Below are 23,765 nucleotides of genomic sequence, written 5' to 3'. Positions count from 1 at the left end.
ACAAGCTGTGACCACAAGAATGTTCCCTTATTTATTTCCAAAACTCCACACAGGTGAGTAAAGATCGCAATGATTGCTGCAAAGTATCATGGGTCTTGTAGTCTAATTTTCATTACCCACGTGGGTCGCTGCCGTTCTAAGGAAAATAAAACAAAATCAAAGGCAAGTTGTAAAAAGTGTCCCGCACTGTTATGCTTGCAAATAACACAACACCATCCAAATTAGACTACAAGACCCATGATACTTTGCAGCAATCATTGCGATCTTTACTCACCTGTGTGGAGTTTTGGAAATAAATAAGGGAACATTCTTGTGGTCACAGCTTGCCATTCTTTGAGAGATTAACAACATTAACATCAGATACTAACTCTCAATACATAACATACCATTGAACTCCTAAACTACTCCCTCATCTGAGACAAAAAAATGTCTACGTCTTCAGGTATACTGAAGTTATGCATCTTGTTTTTCCACATTACTTTCAGTAATGCGGGAAACTTCATTTGAACCTGTGCCCCCAAACTCCTCAATACATTCATTCTGGAGCCCAACTCCCACTGCCTTTGTGCTGTTCTCCCGCCTATATCAGATCGAATTTGGTAGGGTCCGGCCTGATGATGCGAGGCCGGCCCTGTTAGTGACCTTCCCAAAATCAACTCTTTAACCGTGTAGGACTGAAAGTTGACTAAACTTTTTCGGGGGGTCTTCCTGTCAGGGTGTAGCTTGAAGGGATCCTGATGCACTCTCTGAATCTCAACCTCTAAGTCAATATCTGGTCGGTCTTTCAGAGCACCCTCCCTCAACAGGTTACATACAAAACCCTTAATATTCTCCTTCTCTGCCCCTTCTGGTATCTTGAGAATCCTGAGGTTGTTTCTCCGGGCTTGCATTTCTAACCGCTCCATGTCTGTCTGTAGTAATCGGTACTGGGCTTTCAGAGTATCTATATCTTTCGAATTCCCCTGGACCGAGACTGACAATGTTTTAACCTTAACCTCAAGCAGCCCAGTGCGTGCGTAAATGTCATCTAATTTTGACTCAAGGGCTTCGCACTTATCATGAATTCCTTTTTGATTTGCTTCCGAAATATCAAATTTAGTCAACAGGTCCCCTCTCAGTGTTGAAAGGAAGGCACCTAGCTCTTCTCTGTTGTTTTCTTCCTTTCCAGGTGCTTGTACACTGTTGTCGCCATGTGATAGTGGGCCTGAAAAACTAACCTCCGCAGGTGCCAGTACCTGTGCTTGCACAGTCCGTGGAGCCCGTGTGGTAGGTATGAGAGGAGAGGAGATCGTGGTGGGGGCAATGGTGCCATTATCACTGATAATAGCGCTGAAACTACCAGCGGAATCCAAATGAGTGCCCTCGGAAGAGGTCACTGATAGACTTACCAAACCATCCACTGTTATATTGGGGCCAGAAATCTCCGTAAGAGGCAAAAAAACGGTTCTCCAGTAGAACCTGAGGGGCCTTGCATAGTGTGGTCGAAGCTAACTCCATTGACCCCGCAGCCTGCTCCATAATCTTGAAGTAGGCTTTGAGTGATGGAGTAACTTTCTGAGAGGGATGAATTGCTTTGGGTCCTTTCAGCTTTTTAGTATCGCCGGGTTTCAGAGCTTTCCTTTTGCATGGAATTATAGGAGCCACCCCTCCCAAGCCCTCTGTGGGGTCCAGGATGTTCCTAGTCTTAAACTCCGATTTTAGCTGTAACTGTGACCGCAGCTGGTATCTATTTTTAGTGGAGAAAGACTTCCCCCCTCTGGAGCCCCTGCACTCGTACTCCACTTCCACCTCGTGGATCGTTGAGCTAAAGTATCGGACTCTCCCCCAGGTGCTAAAACAGTTACCAATCCACCCCTCGAGGGGATCCCTGGGCCAAAGAGGGCAGAGTCCGCATCCATACAGTCTCTGCCTCCCCACACACTAGTTATCAGCCACCACCTTACCGGATCTGAAGGGTGCTGAGGAGACGAAGTAACTGCTAAATTACGTAGAGAGTCACAAAAAACAAACCCTCTGAAGCTGACTCTAGCAGCTACCGTCCGTGCTCGCATCCAAAGCCTCACTCGGCAGTCTCCTGGGCCATCGCACACCAACACTGACTCCACCTCTCTGCCCATCCATGGCTCCTGCCCCGCTCCGGTCCTAGTACCCACCGCCTTTCGCCGGGAAAAAAAAATGTGTTTGTTTAATTTTCCCCGAGATATCCTCACTCATCAAAGGGTCGGGTGTGTTCTACGCGCCCCCGCTTCTCATTCAGTTAACTACGCATCCCTGTTTGAAAATTGATGTCGCGCCGTCCTCGGAGGTCCCGCGACCGACGTCAGTCTACCGCCATGTTCCCCTCTCCCGTGTGAGCCATCGCGAGAACCTTCACTCCCATGATCTTGAAATGAAAAATTTGTCCTTGTACAACACATAGAAGGTACTGTTTGCTCTAGATGGGTAGTCTTACGGGTAGCTCATGAGTCGGTCAGTTGAGATTAAATTCCTCTCTTGGAATGTGAACGGCCTTAGGGGGTCTAGGAAATTATCCCGAGTGTGTGAGTTTCTAAAAAATAACGAGGCCCATATCTATTTATTGCAGGAAACTCATTTAGAAGCCCCAGAATGTAAAGAGGGTTTTAGTAAGCTCAATTGGGTTCAAGAGGTAGTCTGCTCTAAACAAAGGGGCTGCACAAGGGCGGTAGCGATAATTATAAGAGCTAACACAGGGGTTAAGGTGGAGAAATGGGATACGGACCAGTCTGGAAGGTGGCTGGTGGCAACTCTGTCTATCTGTGGATCATTATTAACTTGTGCGGTTTATTACGGGCCTAATGAGGACAATTCTGGCCCTCTCTTAAATCTTGAGGCTAGCCTGCTACAGACATCGGCCCCAGTTATACTCGGCGGGGATTTTAACTTGGTATTCGATAAGTTGTTAGATCGGACTTCAAAAGTTAAGTATAATGTTCCAACCAGGATATTTTCTGTTCTTAAGAATGTAATTAAAGAATTTAACTTGCTTGACATCTGGAGATTTAATAACGGTAGTGCCAGAGAATTTTCTTTTTACAGTAAAAAATATAAACCGTATTCAAGGATAGATTATGTTTTGGTGGATCAGAGTATGTTTTCAGATCTTAAATCTATTAGTTATACCCCGGCGACTTTATCTGACCACTCGGCCGTCGAGTTGGTGCTCAATTTTAAGCTTAAAAAGTGTGAGAGGAGATGGGCCCTGTTATTGGATGAAAACGCGATGGCGGGGTTGGATGGTAAAATAGGAGATTTTCTTAGTTTCAATGAAGGCTCAGCCAGCGACCAAACTGTCTGGGAGACTCTTAAAGCATACTTGAGGGGGCTCTTGAGCTCCCTCATGATTTATAAAAGAAATTCCATTAAAAAGTCAGAAAAAGATGGCCTCAAGAACATTAAGGATAAGGAGACAGAGTTGCAACAAGCTGCCTTATCCTTCTGAAATCTGGTGCCTTCACTGGAGAGGGAGTTGGTGATTCTACAGGTAGACTTTCAGGCAGGAATTGATAAGATCTTGAAGGATAAATGGGATGCCAGCAAGTTGCAACATTTTGCTTATGGCGAAAAAAGCGGCTCCCTTCTGGCATGGAAGTCAAGAACAGATAGGGTAAGAAATCATATTAAGTGTCTGGTAGAGAGTGGGTCAGGTGTCCTGTTACAGGAAGATGACAAAATCCGAGAGGAGGCAAGATCCTTTATGCATGATTTATATCAGGAAGAAATTATATATAGATCAGATGAAGTTAAGCTATGGTTAGGGCAGAAGGACCTCCCTCAATTGTCTGAATCTAACCGGTCGTATCTAGCTGCTAGTATCTCCGAGGGGGAAATTAGGGAACAACTTAAAAAAATGAGTAGGGGTAAAGCCGCCGGCCCAGATGGGCTACCAATTGAAGTTTATCTTGGTCTTGTAGACAGGGTAGTGCCAGTATTAAGATCACTATCTACAAGGTGAGAGCATCCCCTCGTCATGGTCCGAAGCAACAGTATCTCTGATTCCTAAACAGAACAAGGACCCTTAAAAAATTGAAACATACAGACCAATTTCACTGTTAAATTCGGATCTTAAGATCTTTTCTGGGATACTGGCTGCTAGGATGGCTAAAATTATTAAAACTATTATTCATCCGGATCAGAGTGGGTTTATACCCGGAAGACAGCTTAACGAGTTTACCTTTCAAGTCTTTTGGGCAATAGACGTTGCAACGGAAAAAAAAGCTGCCACTCACAATTGTTGCAATTGATGCTGCCAAGGCATTTGATCGGGTGAGCTGGTGTTACCTATGGGAAACTATGGACAAGTTTGGCTTTCCAATAAACTTTGTTGAAGCAATTAAATCTTTATAACTGAACCCCCGGGCAAAAGTTTTAGTCAATGGTGCCTTATCTGACTGGTTTGACATCTCAAGAGGCACTAGGCAGGGTTGCCCCTTGTCACCTTTACTATTTGATTTATATATTGAACCCTTTGTATGTACACTCAGAGTGGATCCTTGTATTCGGCCTTTCAGAATTGCAGATTTAGATCTTAAGACCGCTCTGTACGCTGACGACCTTCTCTTGTACACCTCTAATTATGCGGAAGCAATTCCTCGGTTGTTTAAACTGGCCGAGGAATTTAATAACATTTCGGGTTATAAAATTAACAGAGAAAAAAACGAAATAATGGGATGGAATTGTGTGAACATAATACAGGGGGCAAAGAGGCAGATGAGGTATCTGGGGATTCATTTAACCCGAAAGTTGACAGATATACCAAAGATCAGCTGGGAGAAGGTGACTATAGAGATTGGCAAACTTTTATTGAGATGAGCAAATCTGCCATTAAATATATACGGGCGGGTCACTCTTGTAAAAATGATAATTTTGCCCAAAATAACTTTTTTATTTAATACAATCCCATTATCTTTCAACACTAGAGACCTAGCTACCCTACAAGGTAAAATTGGTTCCTTTATATGGGCTACAAAAACGCCTAGAATAGCATGGAAAAAACTTAGGAGGGGGTTAAGGTTAGGGGGGTTGGCCCTACCAGATTTGCTTTCTTATTGTCATGCTTTCCATTTCAAGAACTTTAGAATATTGGCAAATAAATTAGACTCTTCCTCGTTGGGCCTTCTATTCCAGGCAATGCTACAGGATGTTCCACAGGGACAAGTTTTTTCCGTATAAATTTGGGGACCCCAGGCTTTATAAAAAAAGTCCGGCTTAAGATTTTGTTATCTGCACTCAACAATTGGGGGTATATTAGGAGAGCTCTGAAAATACCATACTATACAGCACAGGCTCCAATTTGGGACTCACCTGGTACCCCGGAATGTCTACAGGATCAATTGTGTCAGCCGCTTAAATTAGCTGGTATGGAGCTGTGGGGTGATTTTTGTGAGGATTTTCAACTTATAAGTTGGGAGTCTTTTTGCAACCTGACTAAGGGGACATTAACTAGATTTAAGTTTTATCAGCTAACTGCATGGTGGGCATCACCGTCCTGGGACAATGAGGAGCTCAGTACGATTACTAATCTTGTCTCTAGGAAGGTCCCATGGAAACGTGAAGTCACGTTTTGGTATGGGGGCATTGGTGGATGCAGAGGACTGTCTAGACCTTGAACTGGGGAATCGCTGGGGCAGCGTTTTTATGGTCGATGGGGAGGGATTACGGAAAATCTGGTGCGACTCCTTTTATTATGTCACAGACAGTGATTAAACCAGCGTCTCTTAGGAAGAATCATCTGTACACTGCTTATAGAGTATACTGGACGCCTGGCAAACTGTCTAAGTGGTCTGCGAAGATATATTACTATCCCAGATGTAAGTTCCCAGCTGCTGATGATCAACACATGTTTGTGGAATGCCAGAAGATTGGCCCCTACTGGACTGAGGTATGTGGCTTCCTGGAGGAAGTGCTGCAGATGCCGATTGAAGTAAGCTCCAAATTAATTTTTTGGGGTCTTTTGCCGGACTTCAGTATAGGTGCTTTGGCTTCGAAATTTGTATTTTATGTAATAGTTATTGCTAGAAGGGAAATTTGTAAACTATGTAAAGCTGAGACTCCACCCACATTTGCAGATTGTCTCAGGAATATTATCATGATAAGTCAATCGGATATGGCCTGTGATAAATCAAGCGTCAATAAAATCTGGGCGGCATTAGAGACCTGGAGGTCTAATTAAGACGGGTCCGATTATGCCAGAGGACTGTTGTCCGGTCCTCCCTAGTAATATAGGGTTGGTTAGGTGCGGTGAACGGGAGTTTGACCAGGAGACAGCCCTACCTCTGGGTGAATGCTGCTAGCCCGTCACAGGACATCCATTAGGGAGGCCATCGAATATGTCTGTGTCAAAGGCGCAGGGGGATCCCATCTAGAGGTTACGTGTAACTGGTGGCATGTATGAGGACATTAAAAAAAAGAAATTAAAAAAAAAAAAGTTGTAGGGCCTCTAAGGGTGGCACAATAGGTGCTGCAGCCCTTAGACGCCTTCCCTGACCACAGTGCCCTTGGTACCCATGGGACCTTTTACAAGGGACTGACATGTGGCCAGACAGGTGCCAGTTGGGGGTACAAGGTACAGTTTTTGAGAAAGAACACAGGCCCTTGGAGCCTGATTGGCAGGGACCCAGGGCACATCAAGTCAAAGTTCACCAGTCTTCTGGCAAAAAGTGGGGGGGTTACTGTGAGAAAGTGGCTCTGTATATACTGTTCCCAAATAGGTACAGGGTGTACAGAGTCCACAGTCCCCAGAGGCTTGGCAGAGGCTAAAGTTAGATATAACCTTACTCTCTAAAGTGGTAGCTTGGTCGAGCAGTAAGGCAGTATCAGAGGACAGTGTAAAGCATTTGTTGTACACACTCAGTCAGCAAATGGTTTCACACACTCAAAAACTGAACTCTAGGCCAATGGTTTATATATAACAAATATATGCTTGTTTTATTTTAGAACCAACAATTGGAATTAAAATATACTTTTGCAATATGCAATTGACTTTTGTAAACAGTTACACGTGGTTGCAATAGGCAACACTATTTTAAACACAATAATGCATTGAGTTCAATGGAAGTTTCATGTTATTTGCCACAGATTACTTTTAGGATTACTTTTGGAATTCCAGGACTTGATCTTAGATTCAGTCCTGGGTCAGTACTTGGAATCAAGTGATAAAAGTCGACTTAATTACTGTGATGATTTTTAGACAAAATTTTGCTATTTTAAAAGTTGATACTTAAAAAATATTTCATAGGAAACAGTCAATGATTCCCTATGGCAGAAAATTCAAGTTGCAGGTATAGTATGTTCTCGTTACTTTCGTAATCCAGTACTAGGTGCCTAGACTCAGTACTGGGACCTTTATCCAAAACAGGTAAGTAATTACGTTTCAGATATTATACGATTTTTAAAGAATATTTAAAGATTGCAGAAATGACACTTAGAAGAAATTTCACAGAAAAACAGACAATGATTTCCTATGGAAGAAAATTGGGTTACTGGTAAGTACAGTTGTAAGTAGTTTTCAGAGTCAGAGCTGGGCACCAAGATCCAGCACTGGGAGCTCACCTAAGAGCAGGTGAGTATTTTTGTTTTCGTTACTCGGCTGATTTCTGGTGAATATTTTAGGTTTTGAAAAGTCCACACTTTCAGAAAAAGCCAGTCAATGTTAACCTATGGAGAAAATTGAGTTATCGGTTTAAAGGTAAGTACTCGACTAGCAGAGTTAAGGTTCTGGGCATAGACTCAGGGGTCTCCCAGGGTCAGATAGGTACAGTTAGTTCACCCCCAGCGGCACAAGGGCAACCGGGTGCAGAGAGAGTTAGGCCCAATGTTATCCTATGAGAGGTAGGGGGGCCTTGGTTGGTGGCTGCTGACTAGCAGGCCACGCGGCTGTGGGAGCTGGGGTCCTGGTCACTTACTCAGGGCAAGTGGGGAAGTAGATAGGTGTAGAGGTTGCACTGCCAGGGCTTCTCGTGCGGCTGGGTGCAGGGTGCTTTTGAGCCTTAGGGCTCTCTATTGATTTCAATGGGAAATCTCCAGTTTAGAAAAAGACTGCAAGCTCGGGCGACGAGGATTCTTCAGGTGCCACCACCACTTCGAGAGGTAAGTTGGGTAGTTGAAGGATAGGTAGGTACCCCGGGATTGGGCACAGGGGGCCGCTGGGCGCCGGGTGCAGGGGTGCCTTTTGGTGTCGGGAAATCTTACCCTCTGTTGATCGCGGTTGGGGGGGCACCTTGTTCTGAGGCTGCATGCTTCTTCAGGAGTGTCGAGGGAGGTCATTGGGTGCCGGACTCGGGGTCACAGTCGCCGTGGGGTCGTCCTCGTGGTCTTTGTTCACTCCGGCACAGACCAGGCTTGGCTGGTGCAGAGTGTGCTGGGTTCGCGGTTCCGGGCTGCTGCCAGGGATTCGAAGTAGATTTTGAGTAGAGCCTCTACTCATGGGAGTCCCAGGTGCTTAGAGTCAAAAGGTAGCCAGGTCCTCCGGGGTTTGTGAGGTTTCTGGCCACAAGAGATGCCGGGTTGGAGCAGGAGCAGGATCGAGGGTCGACAGGCCGGTAGGGCTGGGGCCAAAGCAGTTTGTGTCTTCCTTTTCTTAGCAGCTGCAGGGCAGGTCTTCTTTCTTCTAGCTCTTCTTCGGATTTTGGAATCTGGTATCTGGGGAAGGAAGGTTCAGGGTGCCTCTAAATACTAGATTTAGGGGCGTTACAGGTAGGTGAAGGGCAGGGACCAATGGGTCCCTGTCCTGGGGTGGGTACACCCCCTATCCTGCCTCTCTCCTGTGGGAGGGGGGCAGTAGCCTAGTCCTGATAGGGTAGGGCTTCCCATCTTCAAGATGGCAGGAGCCCGGAGATGTGCTTCACCTTGCCTCCCCCACCTGAGGGGTGGGGTTGGCAGGCTGGCACATCCCCTGTCCTTATATGGGGTTTCCCGCCAGAGTGGGGGGTTGCAGTGGCCTGGGGAAGCTCACAGAGGCGGCATGCCTTTGAAGCTTCCCCCTGCCCATCCTGGGGGAGGAGATTTAGCACCTCGCCCAAGATGTGCATTGTTACAGGCCCAGGAGAGCAGGGGCTCTCCTACCCAGGTGTCCAGCAACATGTCTGCTGTGTGGCAGCCTAGGCAGCCTCAGAACAGACGTGGATTGTAGGTTAGGTTTCAGGGGGCACCTTTAAGATGCCCTCTGGGGTGCTGGGTACATTAAATCCCACACTGGCATCAGTGTGGGTTTAATGTGCTGAGAAGTTTGATACCAAACATCTCAGTCTTCAGTGTTGCCATTATGGTGCTGTGGAGTTCGTGTTTGACGAGCTCTCAGCACCATGTACTCTTAAATGGCAGCACTGCACTTACAGGGCCCAGGAATGGACCTGGGTACTGTAGGGGCACAGGGCTCATGCTCCAGTGCCCACACCACTGGCCATAGGGCACCCAGGCTAGAGGGGTGGCTGATGTATGCCAGGGCAGTGTAGGTGGTGGGCATGGCACACAGGGATGTGTGCCATGTCGACTCTTTGTTTTGTCTTGTACCCAGACACTCAGCCTGCAAGAGCAGTGTGTGTGTGTGTGTGTGTGTTAGGGTACAGGGCCTCTAAGGGTGGCACAATGAGTGCTGCAGCCCTTAAGACCTTCCCTGGTGACAAGGCCCTGGGTACCTAGGGTACCATTTACCAGGGGTGGATATGTGGCCAGGGTTTGCCAATTTGGGTTTGAGGTTTTTGTAGGGAAGGAACCTAGGCCCTGGGCACCTGATTGGCAGGAGTCCAGGGCACACTCAGTCAAAGTACATTCAGCAATAAGTGGGGGCATACCATGCAAGAAAGATGGCACTTTATCACAAGCCTTGAATACAATTTTGGACTGGCAAATCCTTTTGCTGCATTCTGCAAGGAGAGAGGGCAAAATCGTACTCAAGGCTCGAAGGCAGGAACAAATCACTTTAGTGACTGGAGTTTAAAATTTCAAGGTGACATCTACCAAGGTGGATCTAACAGGTAGTAGACCTCAAAATCAGATAAGAGTTGATGATTTACTGCTTTTTCAGTCGTTTTCATAAGAGAAAGGAAGCAGGGAAATAAGTTTAAATTTATACAAAGTCTTTGGGTCTGCAGAAGTTTTTCTTTTTTTTTTGTGGAAAAACCAAGGTGAGTTTCCAGCCATTTGGGATGGTAGAAGAAGCAAAGGAAAAATTGCAGAACACTTACCATGTTGGAATAATGATGTCAGTCATTCTCTGGTTGAGTGGAGCCGGCTGGGATCCACTGGTCAACCACATTTAATTGAGAAGACAAAATGTTTAGTATTGTTAAGCAAACAGTTCGAAATTGAGCTTGAGACCAGAGATAAGATTGATAGTAGCTTTGTAAATCTTTTTTAGGTCGAGGCCAGCAGTGTGCATGCGCTGCTCTGCGAGGCACACTGTATCTGGTCGGGGTGCTCAGGCCAGAGCCACCATTTTCCATTTGTTCCTTCTTGTGCCTTTCTGAATTCTTTTATTCTTATTAGTCAAGCGTTGCTCTTTGGCCCGCTTTTGGGTGTGTTTTTCACTTTGTGGCGACTGCCCCTTTTACATTTTCCCTTACTCGCTTATTTGGAACAGTTTTGTTTCCACTGAATTGGTCTTGTGCCATGAACTCAGCTTCAGCATGGCCGCACTATATTTGTGAACACTTTTTTCAATGTGGTATTCTTTAACGGGGAAAGGGGGAGGGAAGCCTACACAAGAAAGTCTTCGGAAGATTGACATCTCCACCCCTCCCTCTCCTAGTGGGGCCACGCTCTCCAGACGCCTCCTAAAGCAATCCAGATTGTGATATAGCAGAATCCAGCATAACACAAGTACCACTCGTCGCCCCTTGTCTTAGAGCTATATTTTTCAATGCTTTTTTCACTGTGGGATTCTTTAAAAGGGGAGTGGTATATTTTTCAACGCTTTTTATCACTCTGGGATTATATAAAAGGGTCAGGGTAGGGAAAGATGCATGCGCTCGGCCTTCATGAGAAAGTCCCAGGAAAATTGACCTCTCCACCCCTCCTCGCGAGGCCATGCTCTCCAGATGCCTCGTACATCTTAAAGCAGCCCAGCTTGTGATATAGTTGATTCCAGCATAACATATGTACCACTCGTCACCCCTTGTAATAAAGAAATTACATTTTTGGCTCTCATTTTTTTCCACATTGCACAAGCTCATGAATTGGAATTAGAGGAGACACCAGTCACACCAGAGTGCATGGCAGAAGAGCCCCCGAAAACCAAGGCACTCCGTTCGGTACCAATATGTGTATGTGCCCCGGAAATGGCAGCTGGCCCCTTGGCTACCACAGAGGGAATGACAAATGGTTTTATCTTGTTAAACTCCCTTTTGGTTTACGTGGCAGTGACATGGGGGTGTTAATCATTGTTACGTTAGTTGATCGGGAACTGTCTCTGGAATGCTTTGAACCAGATCGGTTTCAGCATGAAACTGACAATTTTCTGCCTTAAGATGAGGTGCAGACCTTCCCAATTCGGTCGCTTGGCAAGTATCAGGTATATTTGTTTTGAACAGTTCCCTGAAGCACTCCTTGAGGGGATGGTATTAAGTATATGTTGTCTAGTTGTCCGTCATTTATACAGCACCCAAACGCCCCTCAAAAGATGGAAATAGATTATGTTCGTCATGCCTTGAACCCGGCACGTTTCTTATAGTGGTCTTTTTTGAATATGCAATCCTCTCCAGCTGAGCGTCCAGTTAGAGTGCTACTGATGGCATCCTCAAAAAACCCCTTTCCAAATTTTTGACAAGGAAGTAAATCTGTCCTTTTGATACAATGCTCCTTGTAGTGACACCTTCCTGGCAGTCAGGAAAAAAAACTTCACCTGATGTGAACACACCTGTTTTAGGGTTCATTTCTACTACCTCGTCTGCACCATTCAAGATTGCGACTTAAAAGTAGCATCACAATGGAACCCTTTTGCTAATGATCATCTAGAAACTTAGGATCTCTTTAAAAACAAGCATTTACAATGCAAAATATTAATGCAGTGCCAATAGCTCAAACTTTCAATAATGCAAGACCTATTGCATTGCCGTGATAGTGTAGTCTTCATGCTTTTTCAATCTTATTACATGAGGAAAGAATGCCGTGTACCTTGGGGCAAAAGGTACAATGCTTGAAGAGCAATGTCATCTAGGGCTGAGTCAATCCGGTGGCATAGCAGTGTGCGACTATGAAGAGTTGTGCCAGAAAATATCATAGGAGCACGCAAGGCTAGATGCGCGTTAAATATTGCGGAAGTGACTTAAGTCAAAAGTCTTAGGGAAAATTATGTAGAAGATATGTTGTTAGTTTTTTTTAAGGGGATCCAAAATAAAGGATCACCGTAATAATGGTTCCAGTATATGGCATAGGGGTCAAGAAAATGCAGTGCTTAATTTGAGCTGGTGGTTGCCGGTGGGGCCCAACGGAAGTTATTTTTGGGGACCGGCACTTATTTTTCTTCATCAGACTTCAGGCATGCTGCTCAATAGTTTTTTAATCATGAGCAAGAGCTCACCTGGATGAATATAGATTTTGATTCTCTACCACAGTAGGATAAAAAGCCAGTGCAGGCACCTTCTTCAGGAATTCCATGGGTTGCCATAGAGGTGGATATTACAATATGATATGGTTACTAACTAAATAGAGAAGACTCTTAGATTTGACAGAAATATATTGTAACTTTCTCGACAAGGCAGGTCTTGTGATTTTGTTTTTATTCTTGTAAGTTATGTCAAGATATGGCTGGTTTGAGTTTACCTTTCTCATAACATGTAAATATACAACAAACTGGGTCCCTTTGGTGTACATTAAACTAATATTTACTTGGTTGGCTAGTGAATTAAAAGCAAGGGGATATTTCGAAGGCACATTTCCAAAATGCCACATGTCTGGAGAATAACTAGGGGGCATATGTATCAAAGGATACATTTGCGATTCGCAAAACGCTGTGTATGTAGGATTTGCAAATAATTTTGCGAATCCTACATATTCCTTAATTGCGAATCGCAAATTGCGATTCGCAATTAAGGAATACCTCCCTATTCATTCCTATGGGCCTAGAGGCCCATAGGAATGAATGGGAAGACATTCTCAATTTGCGATTCTCAGTTAGAGAATCGCAAACTGAGAATGCAATTTCAAGGGTGCCAGGGTGTCAAAAGGACACCCTGTTGCACCCCTGAAATGTGCATGTGTGCTTATGTGGCACACATACATGCCCTAAGGGCATGTATGTGCGCGTACATGGCACTTTGAAAAATGCACTTTTTTTTTGCATTTTTCAAAGAAATTGCGATTTCTTAAGGAGAAATCGCACAACTTGGGTGCTTTTTACATTGCATTTAAGGAATCTCAATTTGCAATTCCTTAAATGCTTAGGCAAAATAAGGAATCGCAAATTTTGCGATTCCCTATTTTGCGAGGGCCTTTTGGGATGCTACATCCCAAAAGGCTTTTTCCCGTTCACAAACGGGCCGATTCTGAGAATCGTCTCGTTTGCGAACGGGAAATGGGCTTCATACATATGACCCCTGATGTTGAAACAGAGGGCCCCACAATAAAGAATTTTGCATATTTTAAATATATCATGATCAATCATATCACGTCGTCTCACAGATATTAATATACAACGCACTGCTCAGTTACAAATAAAAAGATAAACGCACAATTAAAAACTACAGTGGCTGCAATATCCCTTTATGTCCAAAATGACATGAAGATTTAATAGATATATTGACACAAGCCAGGTTTTTAAATGCAATCCAAAGGAGATATTGGTGTCGTCGTTCAAACCCCTGGGGAGCAACTTAATTGTTGTTTTTTTTCAGAAAATGAGTCAACAAGTTTGTAGAAGCCGTTAAAGGTAGCTGGTAAAAATACTTCAAAAAGAGCTCAGGATTTTAAATTCAACAGAGAGTGCACCGTTGCGGTCCCATGAAAAGAAAAAAGGTTACCCAGGCGCGAGAAAATGGTGCAGAGTCAACGCATCCTGACTCGGTTTCAATGATCCACAATACTGTTGGTCAGTTAGCAAAGGGCTGAACTCACATGAACTTAAACTGTGCCTGATGCCCTCAAAGGTGAATCCTGGTACTGTAAAACAAACCTTTGCACTATGATCATTTTGGGCATTGAGACTATTTAAGAGACCTTCGAACTGTCCATTGACGTAATTGATGGTGATATTCCCCGTACCTAAACAATACCTATTCCTGTATCTTTACTTAGTTACCATAGACGTTAAGTTTTTGCCAAAGCGAGAGAGAGAGAGGGCATTATAGAGGGTAAAAACACTTTACTAGAGCTTGTAGTTGATCTTGCAACCCTGCAGTTGAAACATCTTTGGAAAGTATAGTATGTTCGAGGCATATGAGCTGCAGATTACACACTTTTGCATAGATCGCCATCTGGTGTTGGGCCCGGATGTTTGCAGTTTGTTTTTCCTCTTGGAAAGTCTTTGTAAGTCACGAGGTCGGTGACTCCTCCTTTGGATCGTATTGCGCATGGGCTTCGGCTCCATCCTCAGATTGTTTTTTTCCGCCATCGGGCTCGGATGTAATACTTCGCGCTCCGGTTCCGAACATTTCCAGTTCGAGGATTGTAGCGGAATCCTCGCTCATTGCGGTATTGTTCAGATCTAGATCTCCTCAATCACCTTCTCTTCGACACATCTTCGATTCCAGTTGTCGACGGCAGACTTCGGGCCTACCCAAGCTCCGGTCCCGGCTGATGGAAAGAACTCCTTTTAAGAAGTGCCCTCGATGTGTGTCCAAATTTCCCCACACCGATCTTCATGAGGTGTGCAACCTCTGCCTCTCCCCTGAACACGAGGCTCGAGACTGTCCGGCCTGCAAGTCTTTCAGATCGAAAGACTATTCGAGATCGAAGAGCCAGACGAAACACTCCTCGACCTCCGTTCCAGTCGACATCTTCGGGGACGACGCCGAAGATCCGGGACAGCAGCACACCGAAGAGGACCTAGTCAGTGCTTCCATGCAAGAAAGATGGCACTTTCTCACAGTCATTAACCCACGCATAGAAAAAAAGTACAAAGCTGCCCCCACAGATCCTGCCTATATCAAAGGACCAGCGCCACTAGATTCCCTAGTGGTTTCCACTGCACGGAAGAGGTCAAACTCCCAGGCGTCAGGCGAAGCACCACCACCTGACAAAGAGTCAAAGTTACTGGACGCGTCAGGAAAGCGCACTGCGTCACAGGCAGCCAATATATGGCGTATCGCCAATACTCAAGCACTTTTGGCCAGATACGATAGGGCGCATTATGGTGAATTAGAAACCATAATGCACCACCTCCCAGAGAGATACAAAAATAGGGCCAATGAATTAATTCAAGAGGGTAAGACTATAACTAACACCTCCATACGCTGTGCCTTAGGTGCAGCAGACACAGCCTCCAGGGCCATTAACACTAGCGTCCTCCTCCGTCCCCATGCTTGGCTGAGAGTATCAGGTTTCAAACCTGAGGTCAGGCCTCCATCCTAAATCATCCCTTTGACCAAGAACACCTATTCGGCCCAAAGGTAGATGAGGCCCTCGAGAAAATGAAGAAGGACACTGATACGGCAAAATCTATGGGAGCCCTGCAGTCACACCCTCCTAGGCGCTCCTTTCGCCGCTCTTCCTTTCGGGGTACGGCTAGAGGCTACTCCTCAGATAGCGCGTCCACTTCCTACAAATCCCCTGCTCAGTCCACCTTCACAAGGGGTTATCCAAGAGGCGGCTATAGGGGCAATAACAATAAAGGCAGAGGCAAAACAAATACCGCCCGCTCTGCCACACCACCTGCCCAATGACTCCCCCCCCCCCCCCCCCCCCCCCCCCGCTCCCTCCAGACCATCCCACTCCGGTCGGGGGCAGACTACAAAATTTCCTTCAGGTCTGTGAGACCATCACCTCAGACAAATGGGTGACCCAAATTATTCGCTCAGGGTACTGCCTAGAATTTATATCTACCCCCCCAAACATTCCACCCAGGCAACACCCAATGTCATAAGAATATTCCACATTACTAAAACAGGAGGTAATCTCCCTCCTACAAAAACAGGCAATAGAACAAGTTTCCGCCAATCAGCAAAATTTAGGGGTCTACTCCCTATATTTTCTAATACCAAAAAGGGACGAGACTCTACGACCTATTCTAGATCTCCGGCACCTAAACACATACATACATTCAGACCATTTTCACATGGTAATGCTTCAGCAGGTACTTCCGCTCCTCTGCCAGAATGACTTTCTCACCACACTGGACTTGAAAGACGCATACTTTCACATTCCGGTACACCATGCTCACAGAAAGTACCTCAGATTTGTAGTGGACGGCCAACACTACCAGTTCAAGGTGTTCCCATTCGGGGTCACAACAGCACCAAGGGTATTCACCAAGTGCCTAGCGGTAGTGGCGGCACACCTTAGAAGACAGCACATTCACGTCTTCCCATATTTGGACGACTGGCTGATAAAAGCCACGTCCTACAACCAATGTGTACACCACACCGCCACTACAATCCAACTACTTCACCAGCTAGGCTTCACGGTGAACCACCAAAAGTCCCAGCTAACACCATCCCACATAAAGCAATACCTCGGTGCCACCATAGACACCTCAAAAGCCATAGCCTACCCCAATCCGGCCAGGATTGCAAGCATTGAGGCTTAGCGTCAAAGATTCATACCTCAACACTCCCTTGCAGCAAGAGTGTTTATGCAACTGATAGGGATGATGGCCTCTTGCATTTTCATAGTGCCTCACGCAAGACTCCAGATGCGTCCACTCCAAGAGTGCTTAGCGCACCAATTGAGCCAGGCCCAGGGGCAACTGACAGATCTGGTGGTGGTAAACTGTCGCACCCATCGCTCTCTGCAGTGGTGGAACACCACAAATCTTTCCAGAGGTCGACCGTTCCTGGACCCGGTTCCACAAATAACACTAACAACAGACACATCGCTCTCCGGCTGGGGAGCTCATCTATTACACCTCACAGTGCAGGGCACATGGACGCCGCAACAAAAGTTACTCCATATCAACCATCTGGAGTTACTGGCAATCTTTCTAGCCCTAAAATCCTTTCAAACACACATTTTAGGCAAGGCAGTCCTTATTCGCACAGACAACATGACGGCCATGTACTACATTCAAAAACAAGGCGGCACACACTCTCCACAGCTCTCTCAACTAGCACAGAGCATATGGAGATGGGCAATTCCACACAAAATCTTTCTCCTGGCCCAGCATGTACCAGGAGTCCAAAACACCATGGCAGATCTGCTCAGCAGACAGACGCAGCAGATCCACAAGTGGGAACTTCACCCACAGGTTCTTCACCCGTTCTTTCAGATGTGGGGGCATCCGCAGATAGACCTCTTCGCCACCCACGAAAACAAAAAATGCCCAAGCTTCGCCGCCAGATACCCACACCCATTGTCCAAAGGCAATGCGATATGGATGAACTGGTCAGGCAAATTTGCGTACGCCTTACCACCTCTCCCACTAATTCCATTAGTGGTGCGAAAGCTACAACAGCATTCCCTCACACTGATCCTAGTAGCTCAAACATGGGCCAGACAACCATGGTACACCACGCTGCTGGAACTCTCGGTAGTACCACACCAAAAGCTACACCTCTCACCATGCCTCCTAAACCAGAACCATGGAGAGGTCAGACACCCGGACCCAGCTCAGCTCAACCTTGCGATCTGGCTCCTGAGATCCTAGAATTCGGATACCTTAACCTTCCCCCTGACTGTATGAACGTCATCAGAGAAGCTAGACGCCCTACCACTAGAGCCTGCTACGCTGCCAGGTGGAAAAGATTTGTTGTTTATTGCCATAACAACACAATCGTTCCTCTAGACGTATCTATACAACACATCATATGCTACTTACTCCATCTACAAAGGTGTAACCTAGCATATACATCCATTCGGCTACACCTCTCAGCAATTGCCGCTTACCGACAAAACAGGCAGCACCTATCACTTTTCAGAGTGCCTGCCATTAAAGCCTTTATGGAAGGCCTCAAACGAATAATTCCCCCCAGAGTACCACCCTCACCTGTGTGGAACTTAAGTATAGTTCTCAAAAGGCTAATGGGACCGCCCTTCGAACCTTTGCATAAATGCGAACTGCAATTTCTCACATGGAAAACAGCTTTTCTTGTAGCCATCACTTCCCTTAGAAGGGTCAGTGAGATACAAGCACTTACCATACAAGAACCGTTTCTCCAAATGCACCAGAACAAGGTTGTTCTCCGTACCAACCCAAAATTCCTACCTAAAGTCATTTCCCCTTTTCATCTAAACCAATCGGTAGAATTACCGGTATTTTTCTCGCAACCTCAAACTGTTGCAGAAAGGGCTCTACACACGCTAGATGTTAAACGGGACTTACTTCACTATATCCAAAGAACACAACCTTTCAGAAAGACCAAACAACTATTTGTCTCTTTCTCTCCACCACACAAAGGCAACCCCATCTCAAAATCAGGGATAGCTAGGTGGATTGCAAAATGCATACAGATTTGCTACCACAAAGCAAAACAAACGCTATCCGTTCCCCCTAAAGCCCACTCTACACGAAAGATAGGGGCTTCTATGGCTTTTCTAGGGAACATCCCATTAGATGATATCTGCAAAGCAGCTACATGGTTAACACCACACACTTTCACTAAACATTACTGTGTAGATGTGCAAACCAAGCAACAAGCTAGTGTGGGCCAGGCTGTACTAAAAACACTATTTCAAACCACTGCAGCAGATACCGGTGGTCGCCGCTAAGGTTGGGAACTGCTATATAGTCTATGCAAAAGTGTGTAATCTGCAGCTCATATGCCTCGAACGGAATATGCTACTTACCAGTATGCATCTGTTCTTGGCATGTAGAGCTGCAGAGCTACACACGCCCACCCGCCTCCCCGGCTACCGGTATCTGTTCCAGTCTATCTTATTTAGATACAACACACATGGGTTTCTTCACTGTTATTACTACACTCCATCTTTCCCTGTTGGCGAAAAACAATCTGAGGATGGAGCCGAAGCCCATGTGCAATACGATCCAAAGGAGGAGTCACCGACCTCGTGACTTCCAAAGACTTTCCAAGAGGAAAAACAAACTGCAAATATCCGGGCCCAACACCAGATGGCGATCTATGCAAAAGTGTGTAGATCTGCAGCTCTACATGCCAAGAACAGATGCATACTGGTAAGTAGCATATTCCTTTTGTGAGTAGAACATTAAATTACTTTTTTTTTTTTAACCAAAAGTAAGCATTGAGCTGGACAATGCATAATTGTATTTGTTGTTTTATTGTTGAGTTCCGAGCTCTTGCCTTCCATACTACCCCACCTCACTTTCCGGACAATCAAGTATGGAAAGGGAGTGCTTGGCACAGTTTGCAGAGCAGTTGTCTGATGTTCTCCATACTAAACAGTGGCAACATACCTCAAGCACAAAGATTTGGGGCCACTAATCTCCTGTCTACTCTGTAGTCCCCGGGTCTGGTGAGCATGACTGGGTGTTACAAAGTTGTTGTAATTACTGTATCCTCAAATGCCTTCTTTGAGTGCAATTGACTGCACTGTGGTAGGAAAAAGATTGCTTTTTTCTTTTCTTGGTGGCACTCCCCATGCACTAATGCTACCTTTGTTGGTAACAAAAGTTGTTGCCCCAGTACACCTCTTCCACCTTAACACACAGTGCTCTAATATCTGCCTTTCTCCCTGCTATTGTCCTTCCTTGATCTGTTAGGTTTCCGTAAACCAAGGTGCCCTGTGAACTATTTTGCCTGTCCTAACGGTAGATGTATTCCCATGAGCTGGACCTGTGACAAGGAGGACGACTGCGAGAATGGGGCAGATGAGACACACTGTGGTAAGTCCCTGTCTTTATCCAGTTCAGCGCAATATAATCCTTGTGTCCTGAGTGCTTGCTTATCTGAGGATGGGCATTCCTCTGTGTGGTCAGATAGTTCATTATGTGTTCTGGTGTGTCACGCCACAAACATTGTCAAGTTCCTGTACTGTGCGTGTTCTCTTACATACTGTCTCACTTCGAAGGGTATAATCACAAACCAGTCCACATACAGCAAGCGACTACTTGACTCTTGCACATTGTTTAACTACTTAAGTAGAGAAGTTTCTTCACTATAGCAGCTTTAACATAAGACCTTCGTAGTGAAGCATCTCCCTGGCCACATGATTTTCATTTTAGACTTCAGTTAACTATGTAGAGATTATCAGGCTGCATCATGTCATGCAAATGAGTAATGTCTTGTACTGTCGTCCATTACATAAATCACCTGCTGGTAGTCCTTTATTGATTATCCATGTAATTGCATCCATGTTAAGACCATCCCACTATACAATGCGGCATTGCCAGCCCAGCTGAGTATTTTTTGATCTGCCTTAATGACAATATTCAGATGGAAGTCTTTCGAATCCTGGAAGATCCAACTCAGTCCTTCATCTTTTTTAAAGCGACAGAATGAGTAGAGTTGCGTTGTACAATAGTAGAACATATAAATGCCAACAGGCATTTCCTTTGTTTTGTGCACGACCTGCATGGACCATATTATGTGGATTTCCAGTCATGCTGTTCAAAAAGTGAACATGCCTGTCTTGTTGCACATTGCTCAGGAACATTGCAGATAGTCTTGGGGCCTGATTTAGAGTTTGGCGAAGGAGTTACTCCATCAAAAATGTGATGACCGATATCCTGCTTGACTTTTTACAAGTGCATAATATGCTATGGCACTAGCAATCAGGCTGATGGCGATATCTGTCACTTTTGTGACTGAGTACCCCTCCACCAGACTCTAAAGCAGTCCTTTTGTTGTTTACTTATGCAAGCCGATAGCGTGATAAATCTTCGAATGGATTATTTTAAGGAATTATTTCTGTGGTCTGTGGCTGGCTAGCTTTTGGTTGGTTACTTTTCGTGGTTTATACTATCTTTCAGTACTACTCACTTAGCTGGCTGTAAATCGTGGGTTTACAGGGTAGACACCAATGTGCCACAGTAGAAAATATTTGATGTCTTTGTGTGTTGAGTGTTTATTAGGGGTAGGGCCAGCTGGTGTTTTGTGGTATTTTAACATCCATTGCTAGGTGACTCTATAGCTACATTATTTTCCAGAAGAGAAATGTAAACTGTATGATGTGGTTTCCCCCAACCCTAGATAAGTTCTGTACGTCAGTGCAGTTCGAGTGCCGGAACCACCGCTGTATTTCCAAGCACTGGGTTTGTGATGGTGCCGATGACTGTGGAGATGGCTCAGATGAGGACAGCCGCTGCCGTGAGTACTTTATGCTTTTTTACCCTCTTGCTGCACCTCACACACAATGCACAATTTCAGTTGAGTAGGTACTGCGCAGTACATGTTTGTGCCACAATTTAAAGCTGAAGAAATCATCCCTATATTTACAACCTCCGAGACCCACCCAGGCTTCCTGATAGAGAGGGAGGCAGTTGCGTGAAATACAACTAATGACTGTTGATGTAGGAATAGTACTCATTAGTTAGAGAGGTAGCGGTTCAAATGTCTTCTTTTTAACTTTATTTTCTAGACCCTCCAGGTCTTAAATGCTTTCCACAGAAGAAAACCTTTTGCAGTTTGCATAAATTGGTCTTCCGTAGAGAGGTCAAGAATTGTTTTGGAACCGAGTCTAAACTCGCCCGCCTGTATAGAATAGAAAGACACACATAAAGAGCCTTTATTCATATCAACAGGAATCTTGGCACAAGGACCAACAAAAACAGACAGTAACCCAAAATTAAACATATTAGTTAAGAAAACAAACATGTTTTTATGGCCTTATCAAAATGCCCCCGAAGCGACATGACTTGTTGCTTTAATCCCAAAGGCGAGTTTGTTCCGGAGTAGTTTTCCCAAATGAGAAAATGCTGTGACTCCCATTCTTGACTTTTTAATCAGAGGTGTTACAAACCTTAGTTAAGTGTTGGAGTGAAGCTCTTTGTGGCTGGTAGGACTGAAATTGAACTGCTCAGGGAGATTTTTGTAGCCTGTTGAAGGTTTGAACATAAGGCACACAGGACCTGTGACCAGTGTGAGCCTTTTCCAATGCTCTAAAATAAACCCAAGTTCATTCATTCCAACACCTTTCGCAAGCACAATATCCAAACCGTAACTTCATGTAGGTTGCGGTCTGAGCTGTACAAGAAGCTCATGTTAAGCATACCTATGTATACAGTAGTGGAAAGCTCTGATTTGGGAATATTAATTCTGTATCAAAAGCACATGTTGTGTAGTTTCTTTCTCCTTATTTCAAGGGCAGGTACCATAGGGAAGTTCCCCACGACCACTTTTAATCTATTTGCGCAATATCCACAGATGCCACTTGTTTAGGAGTTTGTGTTTTAAGTATTCTGAGAGATCATGATTCATGCCTGACTTCTCATCCCCGCAGACACTACAACCTGCAGTCCAGAGTCTTTCCAGTGCCCAGGAACCCATGTGTGTGTGCCACGCCGCTGGCTCTGCGACGGTGACAAGGATTGCCAGGATGGAGCAGATGAGAGTGTCAAGGCTGGCTGCAGTAAGCATCTAACAGTCTAATGCCTCTCTTTTTTTTATCTGGGGATGTCCAACTGTTGTTTGTTGTACATGGAACTCCTTGATTGTTAATCAACATGCCATTTGCAATGATGAATCGGTCCTATTCTTTCTCCTCCAAATTTGATGGGCTTCACAAGCTTGTAAGTAGTTAAATATGTATTCCTGATAGGGCGTAAATCTCTCTGAATCTAGGTTTTGCCTTTTAAAACCCCACTGAACTTTAAATCATGTAGGATATCTTATGTTGATATTTCATCCGAATTTGTCTGCCTTGAATGAGTTTGCACGGACACACTCCCTCTTGTCTTGTGTGAGGTAGTGTTCTGCAGTCTTTTGATTAGCTTGCCTGTAAACATATGAATTTGCAATTGAAATGCCTGTTGCAAAATAAGCTTTTATTATTATATTTACATTGTTTTAACAACTAGTAAAATATTAAATCGGTAATAGATAATACTTATGCCAAAGACGTACGTAATAAACATTTAATGAAAAATGCACATGGAAGGGTTTTCCCCAACTACAAAGTCCTTCACCAGCAAGGATGAAGCAATCAGTTCACACTTTCATCAATGATTACTAAATCTTTTGAGTTGTCAGTCCCCTTTGACACCAGACTCTGCTAAGATAGTGAGATACAGTTGTTATTGCACTTATATTTGTCATGAGTCCAAAGCTAAACTCACCATCCAAATCCCATAAACTTAAAGGAAAGACTTTAGCTTGTATCTCCTCAGTCTACTCTTTGAGGGACAGAAGAGAAAAGTGTATTTTATTCAACCTTTGGGTCTCTGCAGTGTCAGATGCTCTGTTCTCTGGGTCTTTCATCCACCTACCCATCACTGCTGCAAGTGGGAGGTGCCCCGACTTAACCTTTGTACATCAGCACATCATCTTGATGGGGATAATTTTATTAAGATAATTTCCCAAACCTTGAATTAGCTTCTTCTGTAGAAAGGTCATGGTCATGTGACTTGGCTGAGCCTTCTAGCTGGCTTTCTCTAGATTCTATATTTTGGAACACTCCTTTATCATCTCACTGTCTTATTTAGTGAACGATTCTGGGCTTTATCACCAGGAAGCCATCTCGAGTACTACCACCCTTGCCCTAACCTATCCTCACCAGTCATAGGCACAGCAAAGTGCATGTCTTCT

At 44.9% G+C, this 23,765-nt stretch overlaps 1 protein-coding gene across 2 annotated transcripts in view; it reads left to right on the top strand.

The window, feature by feature from the left end:
* The window catches only part of LRP1 (LDL receptor related protein 1), a 1,298,976-nt gene that overhangs the window by 717,458 nt on the left and 557,753 nt on the right, over positions 1-23,765 (top strand). For both annotated transcript variants that reach the window (XM_085654639.1, XM_085654638.1), the window contains exons 50-52: positions 19,784-19,906; positions 21,213-21,329; positions 22,462-22,590. In XM_085654639.1, the coding sequence (XP_085510765.1) occupies positions 19,784-19,906; positions 21,213-21,329; positions 22,462-22,590 (369 nt within the window). The remainder of the gene's footprint in view (positions 1-19,783; positions 19,907-21,212; positions 21,330-22,461; positions 22,591-23,765) is intronic.

Source organism: Triturus cristatus, chromosome 4_1, assembly GCF_964204655.1.
Source record: "Triturus cristatus chromosome 4_1, aTriCri1.1, whole genome shotgun sequence".
In the NCBI taxonomy this organism is placed as follows: domain Eukaryota; kingdom Metazoa; phylum Chordata; class Amphibia; order Caudata; family Salamandridae; genus Triturus; species Triturus cristatus.
The sequence above is the reverse complement of the archived record's forward strand: the minus strand, read 5'-3'. Positions and strand labels throughout refer to the sequence as shown.